The 15,247-nt window shown below is 49.9% G+C and overlaps 1 protein-coding gene across 2 annotated transcripts in view; it reads right to left on the bottom strand.

Annotated features, from left to right (window-relative positions):
* The window catches only part of RBM15 (RNA binding motif protein 15), a 24,136-nt gene extending 8,889 nt beyond the window's left edge, over positions 1–15,247 (bottom strand). For both annotated transcript variants that reach the window (XM_037410205.1, XM_037410206.1), the window contains exon 1: positions 5,855–15,247. In XM_037410205.1, coding sequence (XP_037266102.1) covers positions 12,252–15,131 — 2,880 coding nt within the window. In that variant the 5' untranslated portion in view covers positions 15,132–15,247 and the 3' untranslated portion in view covers positions 5,855–12,251. The remainder of the gene's footprint in view (positions 1–5,854) is intronic.

Below are 15,247 nucleotides of genomic sequence, written 5' to 3'. Positions count from 1 at the left end.
AACACAAAACCAGGGTTTGCTGGGACGCAAACGAGTTTAAAAGCTGTCACCTCTTAGGTTGACCAGCAAATCCCCTTCGTGCCCGTTCCCTCGCTCAACCATAGGACACAGGGTAGGGAAAATGAGCAGCAATGGCTTAATATGATTTGCAGCATGAAAAACACTTTGCTTAAATGCGGTGTCCTCCCAGCCCTCCCTGGTCCTGGGAAAGCAGCAGCCCAACAGCAGAGGACTGGATCCCCTCGGGCTTTCCAACCCATGTGCACCTCTCCAGCATCATCTCTGCACCTTGCGTGGGAAAGAAACTGCTAACAACCTCCTAGAGATCTTCCCAAGAAAATAACTGAACTCACAAGAAATAAGAAAAATATTGTAACACTAACGACAACCTCAGCACTCCGTGCTGAGTCACTCGGCGTAACCTTTTCCTGCCCCAAGCTCCTTCTGTGCCTGCGTGATGCCCGGGGTAACGCGCTATGGCAGGCGGCACTGCACCTGTATCTCCATGAGAAATCGGGTTTGGAAGCATTCTAAAAGATCTGTGGGTTCAAAAATCTTCTAAAATTCATGCCAGGAAAACGGGGCAGAGAAACCAAATGCTAAGGATCTCTCCAAAAGATACAGTGGCATGGCACAGTGACATGCAGGCTCCCAGCACACGCTGGTGAAGCACCCGAGTGACAAAAGGCTTTTGCACGAAGCCCAAGGAAACAGCCTCCAGTTTTCCCTGAAACCTGGCACAACACCCCAAGTAACTCTGAAGAAAAAAAAACAACCAAAAAACCAAACAACAAAACACTTCATTCAGATAAACAGTTTTCTGAGTACCGATGGATGGGGGACCGTTACCCCAAATCCTGATTAATTTTAGCACCGAAAGATGAAGAAAGCAAGAAGAAAATGTGGAATTGGCTTCTCCAAGGCACGGCAGCACACTCTGCTGCAGTTAAGGATTAGTCACTCCTGGGTTTGTTTCATCCAAACAACCCTGCTGCCAGGCGGCCACCCTTCCCAGGCGCTGCGGGGCGGGGGAAATGCTTTTCCCTCATTATTCAGTGATTTATTCCCAGGTATAATCCTGGAGCTCCGGCCAGAAAGGGAGCCAGCAGTCACCCCGGAGCGTGGGGACTTTGCTTCCATCCCAGCCGTGCCCAGAAGAGCCTGGTGTCCCCTTCTCGCCTGCCGGGACCCGCTCCCAGCACCCGTGCCAGGGATTTCGGCAGGGCTGATTTACGGGATGGGCACCTGCTGCATCTTAATCCCCACTGCAACCGAGTTTACACAAGCCAGGATAAAAAGCTGCTAAGACTCAGCTCGGGTCCATCAAAGCCACGGAAGTCGGTGCAATCGGAGAAGCACGCCACCCAAGTCCTTCCCTCACCCTGGAATTATTTTATATTATTATTTAATACAGTCATCGTACTGTATTAAATAATAATATATTTTATTTGCACGCTCCCCTTCCTTGCCCTGTACCTGCGGGAACCTGCTTTGGGTGACGGAAAGTCAGGGCAGATATTTTAAGAAGTGGATTTAGCCCTTGCTCAGTACAGAAAATAAACCTCTCCCTGCCTCGTGCTCTCCATGGTCAGAGTCTCTCCTCGATAAAAAAAAATAAATAATAAAAATCTACCAATAACCAAAGCTGGGACTTCCCCACCGCTCTGCTCAGATGCCAACAACAGATAAATCCAGGCACTGAACACATAGAAAATTGATCCTGACATTTATCATATAAGAAGGGATGATCCTTTTCTCACAATAAAATCCCATTCCCATGCTGGAAAGGGACCGTTTCACTCCTTGCTCCAATGTGCTGGAGCCAGCCAGGAGCCACGCAGCCCCTCGGAGGTCCGACACCGGTAGAGGGGCAAAAAATTTTGGGTTTAACCCATCACCCGGGATCTCACGTCGACCCTTTCTCAGCACCTCAGTCGCTTCCTGCACAAAACCACTGCCAGACCTCGCGCCAAAGGTGACACGACGAGAAACCCCAGCGCTGCAACACGCTCAAGACAGGGCGAGGGGGGCAGCTCCGTAATTCAGATTTTAAAGCAGAAGGAGAAGCTTTTGGATGACTGCAGCAGGCACAGGTCTGGTCCTTGGGCTGTGCCACACAGCGCAGCCCAGACGGGACGCACCAGCCACCAGCGCTCCTCAGGTTTCTGCTTTTACCTTAAGCCGCAGGAAGCAAACAAAAAGCAATTTAAAATAGCTGGGTAAGGATATGACAACCCGGCCTTCCAGCAACAGGAAACAAGGCTGTTCTTCCTCCAGCCGCTTGTTTGGCAGATACCATGTGCGGTTTCGGCTGTTTACTTGCCCTTACGCATGCTGATAACAGGGACACCCGGCTTGTTTTGGTGCTTGCTTCCCTCCCTGCCTGGAACATGTCCCACAGCCGTGTTTGCCCGCTGAAACTCAGCAAAGCCTGAATTAAAAAGTTTCACTTCCAGGGAGATGAAAGCCTTCCCAGGAGGTGGAGAGGTTTGGGTTGGTTGGTTGGTTGGTTTTTTTTGGTTTTTTTTTTCAAAAACAAACCCATCTTTAAAGGTAGTGTAACTGTTTTCATTGAAGCAGATGGGAATTTATCAGCTACCCTAACAAAAAAAACCCTTAAACCAGATGTTGGCAAAGCCAGAAGTTTTAGCTTGAGCTAAGAGATCCTGACAGAAAAGCTTTCCAGCCTGCAGTAACCACAAAGATGGGAGCTCTTGCTCACAGCCACGGACAATTTCAGAAGCAATTCATGGGTCAAAGTCTCCACTTCCAAAGCGATACAGACTTTGCCTCTGAAGTCACCACCGAGCTTTTGCAAAACTTTCCCCTACCAATATTTCTCATGTGGGCAAGACAGGGCACGGATTGCACTCTGCTTCGGGAGAGGCAGCGAGTGTCTCTGCAATGCCTCGGTGACTAATACAGCACCAATAAATCGGTCTCCAACCCCTCCAGCCTTTGCCCGAGCAGGGAAAGGGAGCGACAGCCACGCTGGCTGAGACAAGGATGGTTGCAGGGATGGGTTTATCGAGGACCAGGCTCTGCCAGCCTCAACCTGCTGCTGGGACACCAGCCTGCGTGCGATGAGGAAGAGCAAAAACAATTCTTAAAAGATACCTGCCAGCCGGGAACGCACCCATGCCGGTACGCCTTAGCAAGAGCAGAAAGCTGAGCTGGTGGAGGTGAAACATGGCATCTTGGATTCATCCACCCAAGAGGAGCAGCACCAGAAACAATGAGGTCCCCTTCCTCGCCGTGCCCACCCTGCAAGCCTCAACGGCAGCAGCTCGGGGGGGTTCAGGAGTTTATCCTGCACCAAACCTCTGGCCAGGCTAGCAGCAGCAGGGGGCTCCAGGCTGGAGCACCCGGGGGTGCCGTGCCCACGCTGCCCCCCAGCCAGCTGGGCTGCACCCCCCATCACCGCCCAAAGGGCAGCACCTCCCCACGGGCAGCCAGAGCCCAACAAGCACCCTGGTGAGACCTCATTAGCTTCCCTTAATGAGCAACCCGCCTGCACCCTGCGTGCGTCCCCAGGCATACCTAAACCATCTAATTTTACAGGCTTGGAATGCAGTACCCGTGGGTGAAAGGAGAGGCAGGGTGAAGGATCCAAGTGCTCGCTGGCTACAAATGGCAGAAATGACAGGGAAAAGTGCCAGTTGGGGACGGCCCGCAGGATCAGGCTGCACGCCTCGCTGGAAGCCAGCCTGACCCGTCCCCGGAGCTGGGGACAGGAAATACTGAGGATAACTAAAAATCTACAGAGCCATGGTCAGATCCGATTGCAGAACTGGGTATGAAGGTCAAGGCAGGGAGATAAGTAGCTGGAATATGTTACCCGCAGCAAACCTACGGCTCACCTGCTCATCTGTGCAAGCCGAGCACAGGCGTGCACACCCCATCTCCCAGTCCTGGGACAACACCGAGGAGCTCAAACCCAAAAGCACAAGCACAGGAGCTGGGCTAGGAGGTAGCAACTCGTTAACCCACAGCAACACCATCACGTTTGATAGCATCCGTATCTCCATTTTTCAACCACATTTAATTAATGCATCCCTGGAGCGGGATACAGAGGACTGACAAAACAGCAGACCTTTGTGCCACCACGTACACATTCCCTGCTCCTACCAGAGACACCTCAGCTCCACTAGGACATGAACAAATAGGATGAAGACCAGCAGGCTCTTGTTAATCTGCTCCAAGTAACCCATCACACCGAGTTCTTCAGCAGCTTACCCTGCCTTAAGAGTTTTTACTTCACCCAGTTCTCAAGTCAGCTATAATTAAACTCAGGCACACAGCTACTAGACAATAACCCAAGCAGAGACAATAGGAATGACAAAGCCATCAGCCCAAAAGACTTTCCACTTCTCTCCCCGGCCCTTCTGCAGATGCCTTGTCTGATCGACTCGCACCAAAAACCAGGACACATGGTGAGAGCGTATTCTCAAAGAGCATTTGCCATTCCATAGCAAACCGGCAGCACGAGGCGAACATAAGCTTGTTATTAGCAAAGAGCAGAATCTGGGCCATCTGATGTTTTAAACTTATTAATTCAGCCGTGGCTGGTAAAAGCACAATTCTAAAAAAAATGTGTGAATTCAAATAACCGGTTCCCTTGTCTAATCCACTCGCATCGCTTTCCACCGCAGTGCAGTTAATTAAATGGTTCTCTTTATAAACCCACTTTCCCCAGAAGTCTCATTAGCCAAATTAATATGATGCATATAGAGCACTTAACCCTTCAGAGAGACTAGTTTTAACAAAAGCCTGGTTTACCTGGCAGCCGAAGCATCCCTCTATCCAATTCTGAGGGCAGAGGGGCAGAACCAGTGCACGAAAACCAACTCGCTATCACAAAGCAGCCATAGGAGAATCATCCCACGATACCTCCAAGTTTCCAGCATAAATACGGAATGTAAAGGAGACAGTTAAATACACAGTGAAACGTGAGTCAGAGAGGCAGACATCTCCTGGAAGAGCCACCAACAGCCCTGTTTGCCCTCACGCAAGCCAAAGCATACCCGACAAGTGGGAGAGTGCTCGGCTAGCCAAGAGGCTAGCCAGCTTGTCAAACCCACCTCCTTTAGCTGAGTTATGCTGATAGATCACTCCTCGCCTCTTGGCATCAACCACCCGGCCCTGTCAAAGAGGCTGAAACACGCCGCCCGTTCCTACCAGCCCCAGAACGTTCGTCCACCGCTTCCCATTATACCTGATTCAGAGGTCATATCTCAACAGAACATGAAATACATTGCAAAAATATGAATTTTAACTACAAACAGCAACTTCTAGAGATAAAAGGCATCTCATGAGCCTCCCCTCCCCGCTTCCCTCCCCTCATTACCATCAACATCTACAATTATGCCCATTTACAATAAAAGGCTTAATTTAAACGCTTACACCAGCACCCCCAAATGCATAGACAGCTTTGCCTAATCATCAGCTTGGCTTTCTGTATCAACACAGACAAATTACAAACAGTATTCTGGGTTAAAGCAGTGTTAATTCAAGCAGCTCACAAAATCAAAACAACAGCTTCAGCCTGCCAAGCGGAAAACCTGTACTTTTATCCGTGCACCACCTTGCCCCAGGTGGGCAGAGAAACCTCGGGTTCCTCACCGGGAGCCCCCAAAGCAAACACAGAAGCTACATCCAAGACTTCGCTCCTTCGCTGCCATCCCAGAGAGCAGCCGGAGCAACACGTTGACCAAAGCAAACACGTTAGTAAAACGTTAGTAGACCGGAGAATCAAAAAAACAAAAGAAAACAAAAAAAAAAAAAAAAAAAAGGCAAACAACAAAACCATCTTCTTTTACATGACAATTCAGTTCAACCTCTTAAACCCCCTTACCTGTTTCAGGGATTTACTCAGCTCTCTGCCCCAGGAGCAGCCACCTTGCAGAGCACAACCGTGGCATCCTTTCGTTGAAAGGCACCTGCAGCCTAGCAATGATCCTGCAGGGCTGCAGGACAGCACTAGGTTCGTTATCCACGGGAGGTTAAAGTATGTCAAGGCAATCAGGGCAAGGCTTGCATTTCAAGGTGTCTTCATCTGCATGTCACATTAATTCTAACAGACCGGCAAGAATAACACGAGAGGTTTCTGAAGCCAACGATGCAGCAGTGTTAGCTTCCTCTTGATGTCTGCAGTTGTCAAATGCGCCCCGAAGTCTCCTGCAGCAAACATGGAGTTGTGCTCCTGCACTGGAACAGCCTTTCCACAGCTCAGGAGCCCCCAGTACAGGAGAACGCAGCAACTACAGCACACAACATTTTCAGGCCGCCTCCATTTTTTTCCTCTCACCATCTGTACTACACCGTGCGGCGACTGCAAGCAAACATGCAGCCGTACCTGGGACGCGATCAGGGTGCATGCACATCCGAGGCGTGTGGAACCATTTGCTTCAAAACCGGTCAAAATAAGGCACTGAGACACCAACGCAAAGGTTTTAAATTACCGACTCTATCGCTCTCGGGAACTCTTCATCCATTCAGCACTAAACCCATAACTGCTGAAAAGCCCCTGGAGATGGAGGAGCGCCTCACGTATGTCAGGAATGGCTTTATTAACAGCATTTAAACACTTTTAAGGACTCATTTCTCTTTTTCTTTTGGCAATTTGGTTGCAAAGGTTTACGTGCAAGATTCAACGCAATCTCAAACTTTTTCTTCGAAATTAAAAAAAAAAAAATAATCAAAACTAAAGCCAAACATGTTGGGTGAACAAAATAAATCAGAAACTTAAAATTCAGGAACTCCAGCTCTTCAAACCAGCGAAGCCCCAGACTTGTACACCGTTCTGAGATGCAGGGTGGTGCTTCCCTGCTTCTTGCATGCCAGCATCAGCACCGCTTCCCCGTCAAGGTGAGGAGTAAAGCAGCAAGTGACCCCCTTTTTCACTGCAAACAAAGGGGGTGCCACAGCAAGACAATCAACTAGATTTCTTCAGATTTGGTACACCAGGATGGTCAACGCGAAAGTGTCGGTTCTCCCTGCTTCTTGCTCAAGACCCACAACTATCAGATCAAACATTGAGCAGCAGCAGCAAGTAACCCCTCCGCTGCAAACAAAGGGGTCAAAACGTTTGTCGTCAATTCACTTCCAGGCAGAAAAACCATTTTCCTCAAAAGAAACAATTTATTTAGAATGAAACAAAATCAGCTCAACTGTGAGCGCATGTTTGAGTGACAGCTACTTTTAAGCTGTGTGAGCCATAAAAAGGGTATTCCTTTACTTTTCCAGCAATCTTGTGTACACAGCACAAAGCAAAGAGGTCATTTTTTTTTTCCACTTAAAACACGGGCATTGGCATCACAATAGCAGATACACAACTTTTTTTTTTTTTTTTTAAAGCTGCCATTTTAGTAAAATGCACAAATACTAAACAGATAAGCTTTCTTCCATCGAGAGGCCCATGTAAATTCCACATAAGCCACAGCTTCTCTTCCCAAAGGTCCATTAGAGCTTGGTATCCTATGCGGTTGTCTTCTGCAGTCCACCAGCTTTGCTTGCAGGAGGAAAGAAAATGTTATTTCAATACAAATGTATACAACAGGGTTTTGTTTGTTTTTGTTTTTCCCCCTCCCTACATTATACAGGTGAACATAAAGAGCTACAAGGCCTTTCTGAATATTCTACTTGGACTTCAAAAAGCACCAATACCACCCACGGGCACGAAACCTTGAAATGAAGTCACCTTCTATGTATAGATGCATAACAAGTAGTGCAGGGCTTCTTTTTGGACCAAGGTTAAACTAGACTTACAGTACTGCTGATTATTCAACTTTCAGTAACAGTTAATGGGACGCACGAAAATAACCATGAGAAAAACCAACCAAATTATTGATAATTGGGTTGACTTTCCTCAAAGACCATTTCCTGAAGGCAACTGATCAACAAAAATGTGAAATGTAGTGTTAACACGTTTCTCTTTTGTTCTCATTTTGCTGCGCAATTCTAACAGCGGACAACTCCAATACTAAAGGAAAGTTCAAATCAAAGACACACCTAATATAATTTAAAGTTGTTACTATTCAAGTAGTATTTCTCATCCATCGTTTTCACACAACTAAAACTGTATGAAGTTGAATATTCAATTAAGCATTCTCTGAACCATATGGTCTGCTTTAAGCCCGATACAAAAGTCACCTCATCATTTTGTTTATAAATCATTGGAATATCTGTCCTTCGGTGCTATCTGCAGAAAGTAATAAAGGGGCAGACGAAGGGGAAAGAACCCCAAAAGCTCAATCACACGGCAATTATTTCTTCCACTCTTGTTTCTGTTCAACAAGCATACAGCAGACTCCCCAGGAGTACTGCCCTCAACACTGTTTTTCTTAAAAGCCAGGAACTATGATTTTCCAAGCCATTTTTCCCTGAGTCCTCAGAGTTTTTGAACCTGTCTTCACAATTTTGATTCACTCCTCCTCCCCATTAATACTTAAGGCCTTTCACCTCAGTTACCATCAACCAGATGGTTCCCCCAGCCAATGCAAGAAATCTAAAACTCTTCTCCGCTCTCCACAGGGGGGCTGAGCAAGTTGTTACCAAAACATTTCAATCCTTTAACATCCTTGTTAAAAAAACAAACAGACAAAAAACCAAAAAAACCACCAAAAAAACCCCAACCAAACAAACTACCACCAAAGAACAAAAACCAAAGAGAGAGGGGAAGATTTGTCTGCCTGGCACAGAATGCCCTTCTCTCTCGACAAAGCTTACAAGGATGCGTCGGTATTTGTAACCAAGGAGCCTGAAACCTCTGGATTTGAGGGTAACCTCAGTGCTCACGCTGCAGCCCCAGCGTACAGCAGGCTGTACGCTAGATGGGAGCAAACAAAGCCACTGGCCGGCAGCCAAGGAAGTTGCATAAAGTTTCCAATTAAAAAAAAAAAAAAAAACAACAACCAAAAAACAAAAAACCAAAACCAACAACAAAACACAACCAACAATCAAACCCAACAAAATACTAAAAATCTTAAAACAAAAGTATGAGTCATTTGAGGTTCTTTCCCCAAAGCATAAAGCACAACTATGAAATGATTCAGGAAAAGGACATCCTTTTTCCATGCTAATTCAATAAACTAATGAAATATAGGAACATCAACTGCACACAATGTTTAGAAGAAATACTGAGCTCTCGCTAGAGCAACATAATGCCAAACACGACGAGAGAGCTAAAGTCTGCTACATCTGTTTTGCTCTATACAGAAGTGGTATTACACACGGACTTCTACTCGTGTTCAGCCCTGGCCAAGACAACTTTGAGTGGACAGTTACTCCAATGGTGCACACTTCAGAACCTAGAAGAAAAGCACAGCCGACCAAGCTGTACCAGTTTTGATGGCAGCACGTGAACTTAAGTGCCAGCAAAAAACCCCCAACGTTGCCAGTCAACTATGTTTTGACATTAAGAACCCTCAAAGGGTGTTAAAAATCCTTGCTTACAAAACAGAGCAGCAACCACAAATAAACCAGATTTAAAGAAGCAGGTACTCCATTAAATAAGGAACCAGAAAACCTGGAGTCAAATTCAGCCTCGCCTGTTCCTTATTACCCTCCAGCGCAGCACAACTTTGACTCATAAAAGCCCGTGGCAGGTATAACCACCGCTATTTTACAAGGAAAAAAAAAAATATGGAAGTGCACCTAGGATGCTCTTTCCAAAAGGGTTCCCACACTGAGTTTGCTTTGACAAGCTATGTTGACCCCAAGTTTTATGGGTTTTATAAACAGGTGCCTACTGCGTATCAGCGTAACAAACACCGTTCTCAGCACATGTAAGTGTTGAACACAAACAACATTAGTGCTTCTCTTTTCTTCTTCTTTTTTTTTTTTTTTTTTCCTAATTTTTGGGCAGATTTGAATTCCCTGCAGTTCAAGTTTCTTTCCTTTAAAACTCTGCGCTTGCAAGTGACTCAAGTCAGATGCAAGGAGAAAACTCGCTCTAAATGCAAGCAGCACTTCAAGGGAGTTAGCAGCAGTGTTGGTTACTTGCTGACACGCAACAGACACCTGCTAGAATTAAAACAGACATTCTTTGCAATAAGTGATAAATACGCTGTATCTTTTAAAACACAGTTATTTGCGTTATCGGTGTCATTTCAAAATATTCTCATTGTTAATAGGAAGATGAACAGCTGAATTCTGCCATCTATTACATTCACGCTGAAGGACAACCCAGAAATCCTGGATGTTACCCTCAAACATTTAAAAGCATTAAATGAGGCTTCGATGTTTCTATTCAGAAAGAAAAGTAGCTATAAAAACAAAACCATCCGTTTTCAAGATTATGTGGCCACATTCAAGTTCTCAGATCATCGCGATGCTTGGGATATTACATCTACTCATTCCGGTCAGATAAAGGAAATCAAAGCCCACGCAAACCAAAGCACTCTCTGACGAGTGGTTCTGTAAAGCGGGTATTAGAGGTTCATATTTTTGACAGTGACTCTCAAGCAACTACAGTCACACTTCAGAACTGTTGTGCCCGTAAAACACATTCAAGATATTTCCTCCTTCACCTGCTACTCGCAACTGATTCCGCATTTTGAACTCAATTTTTGCTGCGGAAGTTGAAACAGAAATCAACTTGTCCCTGCACCAGTTGCCCAAGGAACGTATCAGAGGACTGACCGAGCAAAGCAGCATCGTGTTTACGTTGCCCAAGCCTCTGAAAATGTGGCTAAGTGCAAGATTACATTCTGGGTTTAAGTGCAAGATTACAATTTTGGGGCCTGTAAGTAGAGAACAGTCAGATTTACGCTTCAGTTCAGAAGCTAGCTGCAACATCCTTTCGGTTGTTAAGCCAAACAACAGGGATTTTAGATCCTTTCTCACCTCCTAAATGCCTGCATTAGCAAGGTGGCCAAGACAGCGGGGAAAAAAGTGCCCAAGGAGCGGGCAAAAAAACATTAAACGAACCAAGTTTTTGGGGGGAAAAAAAAAAAAAAAAAGCGCAAACTGTTTTCTCTTAGAATTACAGGAACAAGAGCTCAAACCTCAGCATCCCAGACTACTTTTAAGACTTATCCAAGATGCCAAAAACCACTTTACTCCAAATGCCTATAAAATGATAAACCTCATGTAATGCCCACTGTACTGTACCTGAAAAGTCCCTAGCAGACAGCAGTTTCTTGCTATTAACAAAGAGGTAAAATGTTAATGAGAACTTTTATGTAATTAAATTATCACAGAATTAAAACCATCTCTGGAGAGAAGCACACTTGCTCAGAGTTTGCACTGTGGAACCAGACCCCACTGTACCTGCAACTCTTTGAAAAAAAGGCAGTAAAAACAAAAAACCACAATATAACTAAAGTTATTCTTAAAGCACCTCCTTGTTTCTTGCATACCAGAGTAAGCACAAGACATTCACGGTTTGTAACAAAGTCCTCAGCTATTTACCCAACATTGTCACTGCTACAAACCCAAAGTGCATATATGGGATACAACAGAACTCAGAGAAATAGGAGAAATACACCTGTTAAAAAAGCATACCTTCAGTGCATGCATTTTGAGGGGCTGGATGAAATTATCAAACACCCAATAAAGGAATTCAATGTTCTGCAGTGTACCCGAGAGCAGGTGCTGGTCACCTGAAAGACATCAACCTTGAGCCGTGCAACTCAAAGGGAAACCGTTCAGGCTCCCGAGGAAAGGGATCACGCGTGCCAAAGGGCCGCTGGCCTGAGGCCATCACAGGATTTCAAGGACTCGAAAAAATGAGTTGACACCAGTCCGCTAGTACGTCTGTGGTTTTCCATTTCAACTGAGTGCTTTAAATCTGGTCTTTTAGGTTTGAAACTCTTATCGAGGATGAGCTATTGAACTCGCTTTAAAATACATGAAATGAAAAAAGGACATGAATCAAAATTAAGAAGACGGGAGTTTGTTCTTTCCACAACGCACACCCCCCTCCCAGTTTTTTTTCCTCTTTTTTCTTTTTTTTTTTTTTTCTTTTTTTTTTTCTGTAAATCAAAGCAGGCCTAGCCTCCCTGCTGTCCCCACTGATGGGGGATTTTCAAAATATCCTATTCACGCTAATGACTAACCAACCTTCCTGGGTCCTAACTTTATAGAAAAATGTAGTAACAGAAAAACGGGCAGGGAAAGTCACCTACAAACAAAGATCTAATTTAAAATAACGACAGGGCTGGCTAAGGCTGTATCCCATAGCACCTGGCACACGCTGGAGGGGCTGTGTGGAGGAGTAGGCAGGGTTGGGTACAGAGAACACGAGGGCCTTAGGACGCCCCACGGACAATGATCATGACCAGATAGTCGTCCTCCGATTTGGCCAGCGCCTTGGCCGTGGAGTCCAGGAACTGCTGGGAGAAATCGCAGGGTGGAAAGGCGTGCAGGACCCCGCTGTTCTCCTTGTCTTTGTTACCCCCCACAGGGAGGCTGATCACCCCAGCAGCCTGCTTTTGCTTTAGATAGGACACCAGATTCCTGAGTGGCCTCTGGGTGGAGGTGGTGGCGGCCTCGCTAGCTCCGGCTGCGGAGCGGTTGTCTGATGCGCCAGGCACAGCCAAAAGGATGGCGTATCCGTTGGGACCCGCCACTTTGATGCGACGATTGACCTCGTCCAGCTTGGGCTGGTCCAGACGAAGACGTTGGGTGATCTTGAGCTGAGCTACTTTCCCACCAGTCGCTCCCTCCACGAGGAGACTGCTGGCAACACCGAGGTCCCCCTGAAGCAGATGCATGTTGGACGGGAAGTTGCTGTTCTTCAGCAGAAGCATCCCCTGCCAAGCCAAGCACAGCTTGGGGGCTCCCCCAGCCTGCGACGCTCCATCCTGCTGCTGTTTCTGAGGAGGAGGTTTGAGGCGGGAGCCTCCGCCACCTCCTTCCGTAGCACGCTCGTCCTTTTTGGCTGGACTTTTGCACTCCTGTGCGGCAGCGGCCACAGAAGCACGATGCTTCCGCTCCCGTTCAGCGGAGTTCTTGCGGTCACGCTTTTCATTCTGCCCCCGCTCCAGGCTGCCCCTGCGTGATTCCCGGATGGGCGAAGGCCGCTCCAACAAGAGCAAGCGGGAGGACGAGCGCTCAGGGTCACTACTGTAACGCTCCCTCCCTCCGAGGAGCTCGGGGCTGCGGTCCGGTGGAGAGGTCGTGGCTAAACAGTGGCGCTTACGGGAGGAAGAAGAGCGCTCGCTGTCTGGAGAGCGGTCCAAGTGCCGGCCTCCATCCTCCGCCAGTCTCCGTTTCCTAGGCTGATCCCTGCTACTACTGCCCAACTCCCTCTCCCCTCGGTCCCGCTCCAAGGACCAACCATCCCGGCGGCGCTCTAGGCTTTCCAGTGGGTCATAGGCAACTGCCCGATTACTCCTATCCCGTACAGGGGGTGGGGGGGGCACCCACTCTGTGTCAGGATAAAGGTCTCTGTCGCGGTCTCTATAGAGTAACGGTGGCGTCCTGTCCCGGGCCCCCCGAAGAGGATCAGGTGGGGCTCCCCGGTGAGCCCCAAAAGCAGCCGCCTCCGCCACGAGCTCGTAATGAGCAGGGGGCGGCAAGGGTAGAGGCTGCAGGTAGGGCTGCTGGTACCGATGCTCAGTGTCAGCAAAGTCTACACGGAGCCGGCGATCTGGCCCGCCCAAGGGAAAACCACGCATGTGGGTGCACGCTGCCTGCGCCGCATCCAAGCTCTCATACTGGATATAAGCCCACGAATCCCCTTTGCGGTAATCGATCGTGCGGATGGTGCCAAACCGATCAAACTCCCTGGCCAGGGCAGCAAGGGGCACCCAGGGCCCAAGGCCACCCACCCAGAGCCTGGTAGTCGGAGTGGCTTTCCCATACCCAATCTTGATGGGGTTGCGCAGCAGCACCTTCCCTGACATGGCCAACTTGGCCCGGTGTGCCATGTCCAGATTCTCAAATTTAAGAAAACCATAGGTGCTGGTCTGCCCGCGCCCCGGCCTTTTGATGTCCACCTCAGTGATGACCCCAAAACGGTCAAAAGCTCGCCGTAAATCTGACTCGCTGACCGTGATGTCCAGGTTGCCCAGGAACAACGTGCGGTTGGCCCTCTGGTCATCCTCGGGGCTGATCTCCTCCTCGCCAGCGGCTCCGGCACCCCCTCCTCCTCCACGAAAGCCCCCAGCAGCTGCCACGCCAGCCACCCGCTCCAGCCCGTAGGCTGGCCGCACTCGCGCTTCGTAGAACCCCCCGTAGTCCCTCTCCCTCTCCAGCTCCCTGGGCAGAGGGGGCGGAGGCGGCAAGCGGCCCAGGGCGAGCTGCTGCAGCCGGTAGTCTCGATAACCCAGGGCCCCGCCACTGCCAGCGGGTGACAGCGCCCGCTGCGTCGCCCCAGCTGGGGGGTGCCGCACGGCCGCCGCCGCCGCTGCCGCCACCCCGACAGCCGCTGTGCCGTAGGGAGACTCCTTGTCCAGCAGCGCCGGGGAACGGCTGCTGCGACGCCGGCTGCTCCCTCCGCCGCCCCCGACGTAGACGGCCTCGATCTTCAGCGGGCGGTCGTAGAGCACGAGGCGGCCGCGGGCATGCTTGGCGGCGCGGGCGTCCTCGGGCCGGCGGAAGTTGACGAAGGCCACGCGCTCATCGGCAGCGCCGGTGCCGGGCGGGAGGCGGCTGATTTTGACGCTCACGTCGCCGAAGCGCTTGAACTCGTGGAAAAGCCCGTCCTCCACCGCCTCGTCGCTCAGCGCCGAGCCCAGCTCGCTGATCTTCAGCGTCTTGTACTCCCCGCCGCCGCCCGCCTCCGAGGAGGAGGAGGAGGAGGACGGGGCCGCCGCCGCCGCCCGGGACTCACCCCCACCGCCGCGGCTGCTGCTGCTCCGCGACGCCTCCGCCGTTTTGCCGCCGCCGTAGCCGTGCCGGCTGCCCCCGCCGCCCGCCGCCGCCGCCCCGGCCTCGTACTCGCGGCTGCCGGCGCGGGCGGCCTTGTCGGGGTGCGGGCCGCGCCGGCTGCTCCCGCTGTTGCTCTCGTTGGAGGCCGCCGCCGCCGCCGCTTTCCCGCCGCTGCCGTTGGAGCCGCCGGAGCCGCTCGGCTTCTTGCTGCTCCGCTCGCCCCGCGCCGACGAGGAGGAGGACGCCGAGTCCTCGCCGCCCCCACCGCCCCGTGAACGCTTGGCTTTGGCCGGCGAGCGCTCCTTGCCCTTCATGGCGGCGGGCAGCGGGGCCCCCTCCCGCCCCCGGCCCTGCTCCCGCCGGCGGCCTCACCGACTGACTGACCGCCGCGCTCACGCACCCGCCGCCATCTTGGAAGCCGCGGCGGCAG

Source organism: Falco rusticolus, chromosome 17 (genome assembly GCF_015220075.1).
Source record: "Falco rusticolus isolate bFalRus1 chromosome 17, bFalRus1.pri, whole genome shotgun sequence".
In the NCBI taxonomy this organism is placed as follows: domain Eukaryota; kingdom Metazoa; phylum Chordata; class Aves; order Falconiformes; family Falconidae; genus Falco; species Falco rusticolus.
The sequence above is the reverse complement of the archived record's forward strand: the minus strand, read 5'-3'. Positions and strand labels throughout refer to the sequence as shown.